Below are 15,514 nucleotides of genomic sequence, written 5' to 3'. Positions count from 1 at the left end.
GCACCTGCTTCCTTTGGAGCCAGACTTACACATTACCACCATTACTCTTTAATAGCACTGAAATTGCACTCATTTGTGAAATCTGTCTCTTCTCTTTTCTGCCACAGAATGGAATCTCCAGGACTGTGTGTGTGTGTGTGTGTGTGTGTGTGTACATTCTGAGCTGCTGCCTGAGAAATTTTTTCTTGCATTAGTTTTCAAGGGATTCTGGTAAAGAACGTCTTATAGCAATCAGAAAAACCAACATTTAAACTGAAAAACAATCAGATGGTAAAGATCTCTGCTTTAGTTTACTACATAAAAGGTAATGTACAAAGATATCAACTTGGGGTGTGGGATTGGAGAGGCTCTTCCAGTATAATGAGTGGTGTTTGCAAAATAATCACTGCCTTCCAAAGTGAGAAACTTGAACTCCAAGAATAAACTCGTGCTCTCATTTATTTCTTAAATGAGAAAAAAGACCCTAATGTAACTATCAAAACACTCCCATAGTTTCTGATTTATCATGAACAATGAAACGTTATTTTTAAAAATCTTCGATGTCCAAGAAATAGAAAAGACTTGCAGAGCAAGGGTAGAGGAGTCTAGATCAAGGGTTGGCAAACTATAGCCCAGGGATTGGTGTATTTTTATAAATCAAGTTCTACTGGAGCATAGCCATGCTCATTTGTTTACATATTGTCTGCGGATGCTTTTGTGCTACAATGGCAGAGTTGAGTATTTGGGATAGACATCGTATGGACAACGCAGACCCCAAAATATTTACTCTCTGAGTTTTTACTGAAAAAGTTTGCCAATCACTGGTCTAGACAAATAGTCAGATGAGCCAAATGTTGGCTGAAGGTCCCCAACTTACATGCCAAGGGAGGACTAGATTGGTTTTGGTTGTTGTCATGCACTAGTACTTTTAAAAATCCCACAAGTCAGTACACTAAAACTCCTACTATTCACCTTACTTTGGGGCACCAATATGGAAAATAAAATTAGATCTGAGTGTATTTTCTATGTAATCTGGATTTCTAAAGCATTGCTGGATTATATAAGTCAATGTCATTTTTTAGTACTTTTAATAGTGTTGGTGGCCCGTAAATACTGGTGCTGTGCTTGTGTCTGCAAAATTATACAATATTCAAAACTGTGCACTCTAGCTATAAATGGAGTCCTACTTCAAGTAAAACTCTTCAGTCTAATTGTTTCCCAATCCTAACCAGTTTCAAGATTCACCAGAAAGCTGTAGTTTACGGCCCCAGACACACTTCTCAGCTGTGCCTCCCAGCGTCAACATGCCGTGCCCATTCAGCACAACGTGCCGTAAATTAGACAACTGCTGACTCTGAACCATGGGACACTTTCCTCAACGGCAAAAACTGTTACCAGGAGTTCAGAGGCCGGGCACACACGGGCTCCGGGCTATTTTTTGTACACTGCTGATAGATTTCCATCTCTCTTCTTTGTGGCTAATTTTGGCCAGTCTGGTCAACAGTATGGGTTAGCACAGAAATTTTCTGGAATTATTCACACAAATCTGTTTTTAGAATAAGGAAATTATGGTTTAATTTTACATTCTTTTAATCCATTTCTATATTTTAGCAGACCTTTATTTTATAATAAAAAGCTTCAGAATAAAGAAAAAGATTATAGGTTAGGCCAGCACAGTGGCAAATGCCTGTAATCCAGCGGCTCGGGAGGCTAAGGCAGGAGGATCGTAAGTTCAAAGCCAGACTCAACAAAAGTGAGGCACTAAGCAACTCAGTGAGACTCTGTCTCTAAATGAAATACAAAACAGTGGCTCAGTGGTTAAGTGTCCCCGAGTTCAATCCCTGGTACCTCCTCATCCCATAAATGAGTATAGGTTAGGATGAAGAATAAAACTAAAAGCAGTTAAGATTGCAATCCCCCTAGCTCTGAGTTGAACTCCTACACTAGTGAGAGACCATTGGCTGGAACAATATCAGACTCGACAGGTCAGGAATGATCTGAAGGTTTTGAAATATCATTAGGGATAGGGCTTCATTATTTGATTACAATTAAGTCTTCCTCTTTTCTTCTCATTTAAACGTTAGGTAGATTATAAACAACAGATATTACTATGGATTCTACCTGCGAACTATCTTAGTAGACCTGGCATTAATAGCAGCAGAAAAGCCATTAAGGGCACAGGAGCACTACTGGGCAGATTTAACTAGCTGAAATCCAGCCAGGCACAATGGCTTGGGAGGTTAAGCCAGGAGGATCACAAGTTCGAGGCCAGCCTCAGCAATTTAGGAAGGCCCTAAGCAATTTAGTGATTGCTTACTAAGCAAAATATAAAATAAAAAGGGCTGGGGATGTGGCTCAGTGGTAAATTGCACCTGGGTTAAATCCCCTCTCCCAAAAGGCTGAAAGCCAGGTCTCCCGTCATAACCTTCCTAGAAGAATCCACTAGGTTTGAGACAATGACTTGAGGAAGAAATGGAGTATAGTGCAAATATCACTATGAATCCAAATGTGAGCTTTGACACTTGTTTTGAAAGTTAAAACGTAAACCTACCTGATAAATCGTAAAATCTGTAACAGTTAAAGGCACAGAATATAGTTTTTCTTCAGTTTCAATTCAAGTATAATAGGTCCATATGGCTGAAGAAAATACCATCATTCTACATTTTTATTAAAAATAAACAACCATTAGTCCTAATTCACTTCCCCCCCGCCCTTAACATTTCACAGATTCACTTGTCATCCTTGCCCAGGGGCCATGCTCTGTACTGTTCTAATTTTAGAAGATGTGTTATGGAAATGAGCACAGTCCTATTTAAATTTTTTTTTTTTTTTAGGCTTAAAAAAGTCCGCCATACCAGTCTTTGAATTCTGGTATGGTACCACTGCAGAATGCCACTTATAAATTCTCATTTTAAAGAGGTCCTTTCTTTTCAAAGGAGGATTTTAAGTGTTAGTTTTCAGAAAAGATGAGTTGCCATTCTAATTCAGGAATGAAAAGGGGAGCTCTGTATGGGAGGCTCATAAAAGGTACCCTAGAACTTTCTTTCAGGACTGACATTGCCGGGCTAAGGGGTCTTTTGAAGCCAAGCAATAGCCTACAAGCCACGTGGGAGAAGCAACCTATGCCTCCTATGACCGGATTGCGAAGGCACATTTTTGTGTGACATTCCTGCTTGAGCAGTCAGGGCCCAATTAAGATCTAGCTGGTTAGATGATCACTAGGGAGAGTTCCAGGGTGTGGGGAACACTTCGAATTACATTCCACGAGAACATTAGACTGTCAAAGCGTAGGAAGGCTCTGATTGTCCACAGTGGGGAAGGACTGAAACGAATGTGAGCACATGTCAGCATGAAATAGCTGCTGACACATATTGAACATGTGCAATTTTTTAAAAAGGTGGTATCGAATAACAGGCCAACAGCCATCCCTCTCGGCACTTTAGACCTCTTTCTTCTCTCCACTTTGGTTCTTTGTTGAGTCACTTCCATCAGGCAAGGTTCCATAGGATAAGCCATTTGAATCTGGTTGTATTTTGTCCAACATTTGTTTCCCTGTGGAGATAATAATCATAGAAAAAATCTTTTGAGCCTTACGGATGAAAAAAATCCTAATAATTTCTCTTTGGTCTAGGCCACATTTTATTCCCCTTTATTTATTTATTTATTTTTAAAGTACTATGTGGTCACCCTCTAAACAGAAAAGATAACCATCAAGGAAGAAAGGCCCAAGGAAGTCCGTGTCACTTGGTGTGTGGTCACGCACTGTCCATGTGACAGAGCTGTCTCCGACCCCATGCTGGGCATGGAAATCGGTTGGCCAGTCAGGAGATTCATGTGAAGCACTCACTCATCTCCAAACCTTTCTCCCCAGGGCTTTGTCCTCTTTTCCATGTCTAGTCTAAAGCATATGACAACACAGAAAAACCGACTTTAATGGAGCCTTCAAAAGCTGCTCCTATATATGGGGCTTTATGAAGTGGAAAACAGAATTAAAAATAATGGTGTGGACAAATGTGGACAATCAGAGCCTTCCTATGCTTTGACAGTCTAATGTTTTCATGGAATGCAATTTGAAGTGTTCCCCACATCCTGGGTTTGGTTCCCAAACAAGTTGTCTCTAATGCATACTCTTGTCACAGATGCCTATTATTGCACAGAATGCTTTTTGGCTGATAAGATGGCTCACACAGAAAAAAGAACACAGAATTCATTGCCCAGGGCCATGATTTCTCAGTCTTAGGGATGGGGCTTTAGTGGGTTTTGCCTAAAGATATGGTACGAACTGAATGGTGGAGAATCGATTTCCTACCTGGAAACGAGAGAAGCAAGCCAGGGAGAGGTCGCCCCAAATCCCTAGCAAAGTGGTGAATGTGAGGGAAGAAGAACTGGAAAGAGGATGCATGTTAACCCAATCTAGATGCATGAGGGGACAAGGGGGAGAAGCCCTCCTGTTCTGGAGGCTGTGACGATGTCACTTTTGGCACATGGTTCACAGGCCACCTCAGTCTCCCCTAGGAGTGATGTTCTTTAGCAGCCTAACCTTCAGTCCTTATATGTATCTCCAAAGCCTCTCCAAGTGGCAGGGATCTGCTGTTGGTAGCCATTCCCCACATGTTTCCCCTATCTTTTTACACTCTAAGGAAAAAAAAATCCCTAAATCCCCAGATCTATGCAAAACTGACATTCCATAAATTATTATTAACAGTTACACTGAAAACATCACCTTTGCTTCATCATTAAGTATACTTTTTTTGAGGGTAAGAATTATGTTTTATATTAACTCCATACCACCAAATAATGCCAACAATTGTTAACTTATAAGGATAAAAGCTTCTATTATAAACGAGAGAATATATTTATATATTTTTACCAGGAATATCTCCAAAATCAATATAGGGCTGTTGCAGATGTTCCTTTTCTTGATTTCTTGTGACCAAAAACACCCCAAGAAATGACAGAAAGCACCTGTAAGAAAAATATTAATAAAGAACACAGGAACACTGAAACAGCTCATGGTATTAAATAACTGAGCTCCATATCCTACATGATGATATAAATTCCATCAGTTTTGTTTATCCTGCTTCTCATGGTAAGCTGCCTAGAAGTTGTCTTAATTGTTGGAGCCAATAATATTTGTACCCAGAACCAAGACTTGGGCAGCTTCCAATAAATCTCTGCCCCAGGTTTTTACCATCTGGAGGCTAATTCAGTCGCTAAGCCCTTTGGGTAGACACTAGGTCTCGTTTTCTATCCATGCATGCCCAGACCCATTACTGGCATGCAAACACAAGTGCAAAAACAATTTATTCCTTAATTTTCTAAGAAATCTCGTTGTCCTTGGCCATAAGAGTAGTCATAGTTTCCAGACCCCAGAAGTTTGGCCTCGCCCAAATGTCTTATGAAATTGAATTTTCAAGATAGATGGTTTCCTATGCTGAAAATAGTTTAGGCTCAAGTTTGCATAACAATGGTCATGCTGAATACCAGATCAAGAAGCAGGAAGCGCTAATGGAATGCCACTTGAAGCCAATGGAAGCTTCTATACATTGGCTGTATCTTGTCAAGGTTCTGCTCTGTATGCCAGCAAGGCTAGTGATGTGTCCCTCAGATTTCTAGGAAGCATGGAGCTGGCCACTCTAACACAAGAGAGGAATGGATCGACCTGATGCTCCTAGGTCCAAATCTAGGGATCTGCTCCAGTCTTGGTCTTTTATTCCAGGTGATCCTTGAAGCATCCTCTAATTGAGATCTAATCTCGGGGTTCCCAAGGGCGAGGTAGGTCTGGTACAGTAGTAAAAGGTGGAGTAACTACAAAGGCCAGTGAGTTTATCTCAACTTTGGCTGGCACTGAAAATCACCAATGCTTTAGGACCCTCAGGGAGATACCTAAATCAAAAGCCAAAGTCACTGAGCCCTGTGAAAGGTGTTAAGTTGAAAAATATGTTTCTTTTAGGAGTGCAGGAAACTGGTGTTTCTTACATTATTTTCCAATTTTCTATACTTCAGGTGCAATGCCAAAAATCCTATTAAAAGTAATAGAATTTCACATACCTTACTTCTGAGGCATTTACTCACCCAAAAAGATATATAAATACAGTGAGAAAAGCGGCACCACGGAATTCCTGGTAAAATACGATACCTATATAGGAATAGAATACAGAATTAATTTTAGGGTAGGAGTATTTACAATAGTTACACATTATTTCTAGAATTATGTAAATATATCTAAATATGGCTATCCTTAAAATGCACATTCAGTAGTTTATTTTTAAAAAAATTTGCATGCCACACTTACATTTAAAATTATTCCAAAGGAACAGAGACTTGTAGATTTTATGTAATATGATTATAATTATTATAAAATCAACACAATTGACAAAAGGTTTTCTTTTCTTTTTTTTTTTGGTACTGGGGACTGAACCAAGGGGTGCTTTACCATTGAGCTGTATCTTCTGTCCTTTTTATTTTATTTTGAGACAAGGTCTTGCTAAGTTGCTGAGTTTCTGAGGCTGGTTTTAAATTTGTGATCTTTCTGCCTCAGACTCTCAAGTTGCTAGGATTACAGACGCACCCCACTGTGCCTGGCTTGACATAACTTTTGCAAGCCAGGCACAGAATTACCCAGTCCAAGAATTTCTCACCAGAATATACAAGAGAACAAAAGTCTAGTGACCATATCCCACCTATGATTTTAGATCAGGGTCAGCACCTGGCCTGAGAGTCTGGGTGAACCATGGGGTCACTGACATGGCAGGCCCACCTCAGGCCAGCAGCTGTAGCCCCTCTGTCACTCTTGGCTATGCCCTGTGGTCTGCCAGCCTGGTCACATGCCCATACAGGTACAGGAAAACACTGGCCACTGGGGTGTTGCCCCTGCTCCATTTTCCTCTGCTAACTGCTCTCATGTCCTCCTTCTGGCCTCCCTTCCTAGGAGATGGCAAGCAAGCATGTAGGATTTATTTTGAGGACCTTTTCTTCTCTCCCTGTTGGTCTCAATGATTTCTTGTTAGTTTAAGGTCCTAAAACCTTTGTAGGGTTTTGTTAAACAAGACATCCTTAATGTATGAAGCACCTGGAATCAGTTTTTGTGTCGGGAGCTAGCTTTGTTAGCCAGTCAATGAGTACTTACCAAGTGTCTCCTGTGCACTGCTGTTGGGGGTGATGGAGACCCCACTGTGAACAAGAGGAGTCCCGCTCACAGGAGACAAAGTTTTCTCAGCCTCAACCTTATCTCCTTACTCTGAGAATGGACTTCTTACAGAAAGAAGCCACATCCAGCTCTAATGAGTATTAGAACTGGATGAATATTTCTGAAACATCTTCCATATTATTACATACTTCTTCATAATCATTTTATTGTGTCCATGTTATTCTAAACTAATGCACCATAATATTCATTTCTGAGGACAGTTTAAGTTGTTTCTAATTGCTTGTTCTTTAGTAATAAGCAATGAACTTCTTTTACACATTTCCCCCAGTGTTTTGATTTTTTTTTTTGTCATTAGAATTGGTTTCTAGAAATGGAATTTCTGTTTCAAAGAGTATAAACACATTTTATTTTATTTTTTTAAATATTTATTTTTTTTGTTTTAGGTGGACACAATATCTTTATGTGGTGCTGCGGATAGAACCCAGTGCCTCACGCATGCCAGGCCAGCGCACTACCACTTGAGCCACATCCCCAGCCCCACACATTGTATTTTTAAAAATTACAACAAAGTAAAGCTGGTGCAGTGGTGTACACCTGTAATCCCAGCGTTTCAGGAAGCTGAGACAGGAGGATCAAGAGTTCAAAGCCAGCCTCTGCAAAAGTGAGACACAAAGTGACTCAGTGAGACTCTGTCTCTAAATAAAATACGAAATAGGGCTGGGGATGTGGCTCAGTGGTCAAGTGCCCCTGAGTTCAATCCCTGGTACCAAAGGAAAAAAAAAAGTAAGCCAGGTATAGTGGCACATGTATGTAATCCCAGCTACTTGGGAGGTTGCGATGAGAGGATTGTGAGTTCAAGATCAGGCAAGGCAACACAGCAAGACTCCATCTCAAACAAAAAATTGTAGTAAAATGTAAATAATATAAAATTTACCACCTTAATCATTTGTAGATGTATGGATCAGCAGTGTTAAGCATATTCACATTGTTGCACAACCAATTTCCAGAACTTTTCCTTTTGAAATTGAAATCCTATTCCCATTAAACAACTCCCCATTTCCTCTTTCCCCCAGTCCCTGGCAACTACCATTCTATCTTCTGTTTCTAGGAATTTGACTATTTTTAGATACCTCAGATAAGTGGAATAGTATTTTTCTTTTTATGACTTACTTCACATAGAACAACATCCTCAAGATTTATTTGTGGTTTGATGTGTATCAAAATCTCCTCTAGTCAAAGGCTGAATAGTATTCCATTGTATGTATATGCCAAATTTTGTTTATCTACTCATCTGTCAATGAGAACTTGGGCCATCTCTACCTTTTTGCTATTCTGAATACTGCTGCTATGAACATAGATATTACAAATTTCTTTAAGACCTTGCTTTCAATTCTTCTGGGTATGTGCCCACAAGTGGAATTGATGACTATATGGTAATCCAATTTTTAAATATTTTTGAGGAACTTGCCATGCTATTTTCTATAACAGATGTACCATTTTATATTCTACCAAGGATGCACAAGAGTTCTAATTTTTCCATATCCTCTCCAATGCTTGTTATTTTCTGTTTTTAATAGCAGCTATTCTAATGGATGTGAAGTGATATCTGATTGTGGTTTTGATTTGCATTTCCTTGATGATTAGTGATGTTGAACATATTTTCAGCAATGCCTGTTGATCATTTTATATTTTCTTTGCAGAAACATCTATTTAAACAATCCTTTGTGCATTTCAAAATCAGGTCTTTTTTTTGGGGGGGGGGGGTCATGGCCAGGGATGGTGGCACATTCCTGTAGTCCCAGCAGCTTGGGAGGCTGAGGCAGAAGGATTGAAAGTTCAAGGTCAGCCTGGGCAACTTAGTGAGACCCTGACTCAAAATTAAAATAAAATATTAGAAAGGGCTGGGGATGTAGCTCAATGTAAAGTGTCCCTGGGTTCAATCCCCAGTTAAAAAAAAAAAAAGAACATTTTCATCATTCCCAAGAGAAACTCAGCACCCCATTAGCAGTTATTCCCCTTTACCACTACAACAGCCACCACCACCAGCCCTGGGCAACCACTAATTTACTTTGTGAGGATTTTCTTATTCTGGACATTTCACATAAATGGAATCTTTACTACTATGTACTCTTGTTGGCTTCTTTAACTCATGATAATGTTTTCAGAGGCTGTCTGTGCTGTCGCATGTCTTGGCCCTACATTCCTTTTTACGGCCCAGTGATATCCATTGCATTCAGAGAACACATTGTGCTCATCTGTTCATATGTTTGGGTTGTTTTTACTTTTTGACTATTATGAATAAAGCTTCTCTGACCTTGGTATAAAATATTTTTGGTGGATGTTATGTTTCCATTTTTTTTGTTACAGACATAGAAGTAGAATTGTTACATTACATGGTGTTTTTTTATGTTTTTGATTTTTGGTACTGGGGATTGAACTCAGGGGCGCTTGACCACTGAGCCACATACCCAGCACTTTTTTTATTTTTTATTTTGAGTCAGGGTCTCTCTGAGTTGCTTAGGGCCTTGCTCAGTTGCTGAGGCTGGCTTTGAACTTGCTATCCTACTGCCCCGGCCTCCCAAGCTGTGGGACTATAGGTGTATGCCACTGTGCTCAATAGGTTACATGGTAATTTTATGTCAATCATTTTTTAATTTGTTCTTTTTAGGTACACATAACAGTAGAATGTATTTTGACATATCATACATACATGGAATATAACTTCCCATTCTTTGTGGTTGTACATGATGTGGAGTTACACTGGTTGTGTATTCATATAGAACATGGGAAAGTTAGGTCTGATATTCTACTGTTTTTCCATTCCTATCCCCCTATCTTCGCTCCCTTCCCACCATTCCCCCCTGCCCAATTCAGTGAACCTCCAATCCCCCTGCTCCCCTCCCCCTACCTATTGTGAGTCAGTATCCTTTGGTTTTTTGGGGATTTGGCTTATTTCACTTAGCATGATAGCCTCCAACTCCACCCATTTACTGGCAAATGCCATAATTTCATTTTTCTTTATGGCTGAATAATATTCCATTGTGTATATGTACCACATTTTCTTTATCCATTCATCTATTAAAGGGCACCTAGGTTCCATAGCTTAGCTATTGTGAATTGAGTTGCTATGAACATTAAAATCAGGTCATTTGTGTTTTTATTTTGAGTTGTAGAATTGTAGAGTATAAAACATTTGTAAGGCCTTGATAAAAACTATGGACCTGAGTTCTAGGGAGCTGGGACCATCTACCCAACCTCAGGAGGGTGTCTCTGATAGTGTAGCCTCATCGGCACTGGCTATTGAAATAAAACAAACAAGCAAAAGTTGACTAATTTAGTAGGCAAATATTTAACTTTAAGCTATGCCCTGTGACAGAGGCAGAGAGAAGTTAGTTGAGAAGCTTCACTTCCATTCTACCTGTAACATAAGAAGAACTGTCAATGCTCCCAAAGTCCAGCCTCCCTGACTCACCAATTACTCCATGTGTTGAGTATTGAGACCCAGCCCTGCTGCCCTCCTAGAAGATCGTCAGCCAGGGAACTGCATTCTTTACCCATCTTTCTGCATATTTATGGTAATTATTAGGTTGGATATCAGCCTGTCTATAACTCTTTTGGGTCTAATTTTTACTTTCCAGTAATTCTAGGACATAACAGTATACAATCTTTTCTCACTATCTTTTATCAGGAAGTGCAAAATACTGAAAAAAAATTTAGATGTCTTGGGATATAATTTTTCTTTAAATAAAAAGTTCAATTTTGGGAAACAGAAAATACATTATTACTTAAAAAAGAAAGAAAAAAAACCCCTGTCCAATGGCAGTCACATTTGTTGGCCATGAGATAAGAACAAAGATGTACCAATTCAGAAGCAGGTAATCCCCAATTACTTTCAAAATACAAAATTTTAGAGAAATAAACTCCTAGGATGAGAAGGTGGTAAATAAGCCAAGGAACTAGGGATATCAGTATTAAATTTAGAAGGGATCTATTTGAATTTACTGTATTTTAGTTTGGACCAAGTTTTAAATTTGTACTTTTGAACACTATTGCATCTGTAATGTTAAAAAAAAAAAAAAACACCTCTTCACCAAAATATAAAAACTGTAAAAGAAGAAATATGGAGGCTGGAACACTGAAGGCAGTAATTTCCATGCTTATCTGTCTCTCCTTGCCTGGAATGCTAAATTGGTTTTGCGACTCCACTCTCTGATCAAGCTGGTGAGGGGCATATAGGGAAGAGTTCATGAAATTGAGGAAGTCTGGCTCAGAGACAAGACTCAAGAGGGCTTTTGGTTGCTTTGATTATCAGCAGAGCTAGTAAGGAGAAGACTCCCAGGAACAGAATAAAGATGACTGTCTTGAGTTTTCAATAAAACTGATTTCCGAGGCTGGGGTTGTGGCTCAGTGGCAGAGCACTTGCCTCGCGCATGTGAGGCACTGGGTTCTATCCTCAGCACCACATAAAAAAATAAATAAACAAAATAAAGATATTATGTCCATGTATAACTAAAAAAAGTAATAAAAATACACTGATTTCAGGTCCAGTATAAGGAAACACTTTTTTTTTTGGGGGGGGGTGGGGGATGCGGGTACCAGGGATTGAACTCAGGGGCAGTCGACCACTGAGCCACATCCCCAACCCTATTTTGTCTTTTATTTAGGGACAGGGTCTCACTGAGTTGCTTAGCACCTCGTTTTTGCTGAGGCTGGCTTTGAACTCATGATCCTCCTGCCTCACCCCCCTGAGCCACTGGGATTACAGGTGTGTGCCACTGTGCCGGGCAACACTTTCTAATAATTAGAACTCTCTGAATAAGAGCTGTCTCAGGTGACAAAGAGCACTGGGTAGCATTCACAGCCTGTAGAATAGCCCATCCTGGAGGATGTCGTGGAGGAAATTCAGACATTGGGTGTGGGGGACATGGGCTCCTTAGTTTCCTATAACCTAACCATTTCTTGATCTCTTATTTACCCTGAAAGAAACTTCACTTATGCAGGTGGGGGTGGAATAACCTATGTGGGGAAAGCCAAAACTCACCTGCGATGATGGCGCTGGTTGTAAAGAAAACATGGTTAACGGGCACCACTGCTGTCGTGTTGTAGAGCTTCGTGGCTTGATTCAGGAACCTAGAGCAGAAGGTACTTACTAGAGCTTGGGCTTAGAGAAGCTTAGCAATAAGTTAACAATAACTTCAAGAAATGCATGTTCTGTAGCCACAACTACAAAGGGAAAGGAAGTGCAGGGAAAGGGCATTTCCAATCAGCAGTCATAGCTTATGTGCATCTGATGTATGAGATCAGATGTCAGGTTTTATGGTCTGTTTAAACCAACAACAGTAACAATGAAAAGCAATTAATCATATTCTGAGGCCACAGAAGTTTGAGTTGGAAGCGATTCAAGCTGCTGGACCAGTATCATACTGGGGCTGATTCATTAGGATAGACCCTTGAATCTGTTAAATATCATATCTGGGGAATAGTATAGCTATCCATTGACATGCCACGTGCCAAGAAAGAAGATGGAGAAGTAAAAGAATGTTTAATGTTTCAAAAACAATGCTCAGTGCTCCAGCTGCAGAGCACATGTGGGAGCTCAGCTTCTCACTCTGGCCACCAACAGGAATTCAGGTTCCCGCTCTGTGCTGTGCTGCCCTGACGAGGACTAGACTTTTCTAAAGCAGTGAATTGCATGGATATCACCTGGATGCTTTAAAAAAGCACTAACGCTTAGGTCCTACTCTAGGGCAACTACAAAACACAACACAACACAACAAAAAACCTTTGTGGGTAGAGCCGAGGTGTGTGTGTGTGTGTACACATACATGTATGGAGGGCCATATAACTGCAGGAATATGTATGTGTGTACACGTTGCGTGCATATTCACCTATATGTCCAAACACAGCAACTCTTTTAACCACAGTTCTACAGTGCGACAGGCACAGGGACTGAAGCAAGGGCAACAGGATGAAGTTTACCTTCCGCGGTGTGTGCTTTTTAAGTCACCGAAGCTAAGATAAGGACAATGATACTAATCATTAAATCCCAAAAGATACTGTAGCAGTACTGATTAATTCAGAAGAAAGAGAGAAGAAACAAAATGGCAAGATACGATATTACAAACATACTCAGTCTTGTAAGGAAATGATAAAACAGTGAGTGTGCTGGGCTCTTCCAGCAACCCTCCAGAGGCCTTGGCACTGGGCTATATCCAGCCCATAACAGGGAGACTTCACAGAAGGCATCAGTCGTGTTCTGAGCTCTGATTTCCTGGCTGGCACTGGGTGGTCCTTTGGTGTAGCATTGGGGGTGAATAGAAAACTCTCTGGACAACTCAAGAGGGCCTAGCAGGCAAAGGCATAAGCACTACGTGAAACAGAGAGGGAGTGATTAGGGCAGAGGGAGGTGGGGGCAGAGAAAAGCAGAAATTAAAAATGTTCCATGTCACCACTATTAGGACCCAAGAGAAACATAAAACAATCACTCTGCAATCCCATGGGTGCAAAGAAAATTCTGGCCAAAGATGCAGAATTCTGGGGAAAGGATTTTCCTCCCGGCCAAACGTCTGGTTTTGTCCATCTCTGGGCAATTAATGAGCATGAGCTAAGAAATGAAGGTGAAGGGTTCACGTATTTCCTATATTTAGAATGAAATCCTGGACGTGGACCTGCCCCTTTGATTTATTGCTAATGACAACCTGTGTACGATGGATATTAATTACAAGCAGAAGAGCATCAGGAAAGCATCAAAGCGCACTTAGCTGGATTATGACCATATTTTAGAAAGCACAAGACATGAAGGCGATGCTCAGTAAAAACTTCTTATTGTATGCGAAGGACAAAGCAAGGCATGATGGCTTCGGATAAGCTGCAGGTCCTTCACCCTTAGAAATCCACTGCAGCTCATCTTAATTACCATCTGAAGCCAATGAAGATTAACGCTTGGAGAAGGAAGCACAGGAATGTTGAAAGATTAGTGAGTATGTAGAAGCTAACTTACTTGACTTGGAAAACACAAGATGCTATCATGATGATACACATGATATAGAAGATGGGATAAGTTAGTTGCGTTTTATTCGTCACAGAAAAAGTGATCATGCCTGAGACGGCTTTCACTGAAATAACAGTCAATGAGGCTGGAAAAGAAAACAAAAACACAAATAAAGTACATATTTGAGGCAGAATTATAGATACGTATCTTGAGTTTCTGTGGTGGAGTAGCATGTGTGGCAATTGTGCTTTAAGAGTGAAAACCGTTGTGAAAGGTTCAGGGGAAGAAGTGACCCTCTGCAAGCAGCCCCTTTTGTTCCTCAGGCTGTGCTGGAATTTAAATTTGTTTAGATCAGCTCAAGATCTGTGGACCGGGTGCTTTTATCTTCGGAACAAGATGCTTATTTTTCAGTGCTGTTGAAAGGGTTCTGCAGAGATTATAATCACTAGTAGATGGGAAGGGCAAGAACAGGGATGGGGGAGGTGAGAGAGTTCAGACTGTCCATCTGACATTTGTGGGAAAATATCTATCAAACTATGGGAAAAAATTAAAGCCAAATAGATGTGAAGACAGGGAAGTGGAAAGCGACACATTCCTCGTTTCCTGAGACTTGTCTGAAGTATATGTGTGAGTCTTTTTGTTAGGACATGCCTAGAGGTTGCATTAAAAATGTTTTTCGACAAAGACAATAATTGGAAGCAGGACAGGAGCTGAGGTGTCATTTCTCAGAGTGAACCTTAAATCCAAGACTTACATAAACAACATCATATATTTTCTGTGCTAAACAGAGACCCATCCTTACGTGAACAAATTTTTCATAGGTTCCACATGCTAATTAAGAAAAATGACCAGGTCCTATCACTGTGAAAGCAATGAGCATTTTCTCCCCACACTTCTGTAGGAGGACCCTAGTGCTTTCTTTCTGTCTCAGGTTCCCTCAAGTTACTGTTCCAAAAATTCCTTGGTTTAGCTGAAATCTAAAGAAAGTTCAAAATTAATTTTTAGGTGAAATCAAAAGTCAAAGGCAAGTGAAGGAGAAATACTCCCTTTGATGCTGTTGAGCTACCTGATCACAATACAGCTGAGTTTCTTCCTTTTAGCTTTTGGAATGGTATTATTTTTTCATATATATATATATAAATATGTTTAAAATAGTACGTGAAGGCCAACCAAGAAGAGCCTCCCATAATTTTCTTTTCCAAAATCTGAAAATGTACTTTAACTTGAAGGACTCTAGGGTACACTCCAAATTAGGTATTTTCTTCCAATTAAAAGTCCTAATAAGCAGAGGAGACCAGGTAATAAATTCTAAAAACAAACCCCCCAACCAGAACAAAGAGGCCCTTAAAAAAACAGTCCCCTCTCCATCTTCAGATGTCTTTTGACGGGTCTTA

General features: G+C 40.1%; 1 protein-coding gene and 1 pseudogene across 1 annotated transcript in view; both read right to left on the bottom strand.

The window, feature by feature from the left end:
• Positions 1–535: 535 nt before the first annotated feature.
• Nipal2 (NIPA like domain containing 2) overlaps positions 536–15,514 on the bottom strand; it is a 78,490-nt gene continuing 63,511 nt past the window's right edge. Inside the window, exons 7-11 of the mRNA XM_027946192.2 lie at positions 14,130–14,265; positions 12,171–12,259; positions 6,055–6,118; positions 4,850–4,944; positions 536–3,531 (exon numbers count right to left, since the gene is read on the bottom strand). Coding sequence (XP_027801993.2) covers positions 3,419–3,531; positions 4,850–4,944; positions 6,055–6,118; positions 12,171–12,259; positions 14,130–14,265 — 497 coding nt within the window. The 3' untranslated portion in view covers positions 536–3,418. The remainder of the gene's footprint in view (positions 3,532–4,849; positions 4,945–6,054; positions 6,119–12,170; positions 12,260–14,129; positions 14,266–15,514) is intronic.
• LOC114106564 (U6 spliceosomal RNA) lies at positions 2,693–2,783 on the bottom strand (annotated as a pseudogene).

This window comes from Marmota flaviventris, chromosome 15 (genome assembly GCF_047511675.1).
Source record: "Marmota flaviventris isolate mMarFla1 chromosome 15, mMarFla1.hap1, whole genome shotgun sequence".
Lineage (NCBI taxonomy): Eukaryota > Metazoa > Chordata > Mammalia > Rodentia > Sciuridae > Marmota > Marmota flaviventris.
This window is presented reverse-complemented; position numbering and strand designations above follow the sequence as displayed.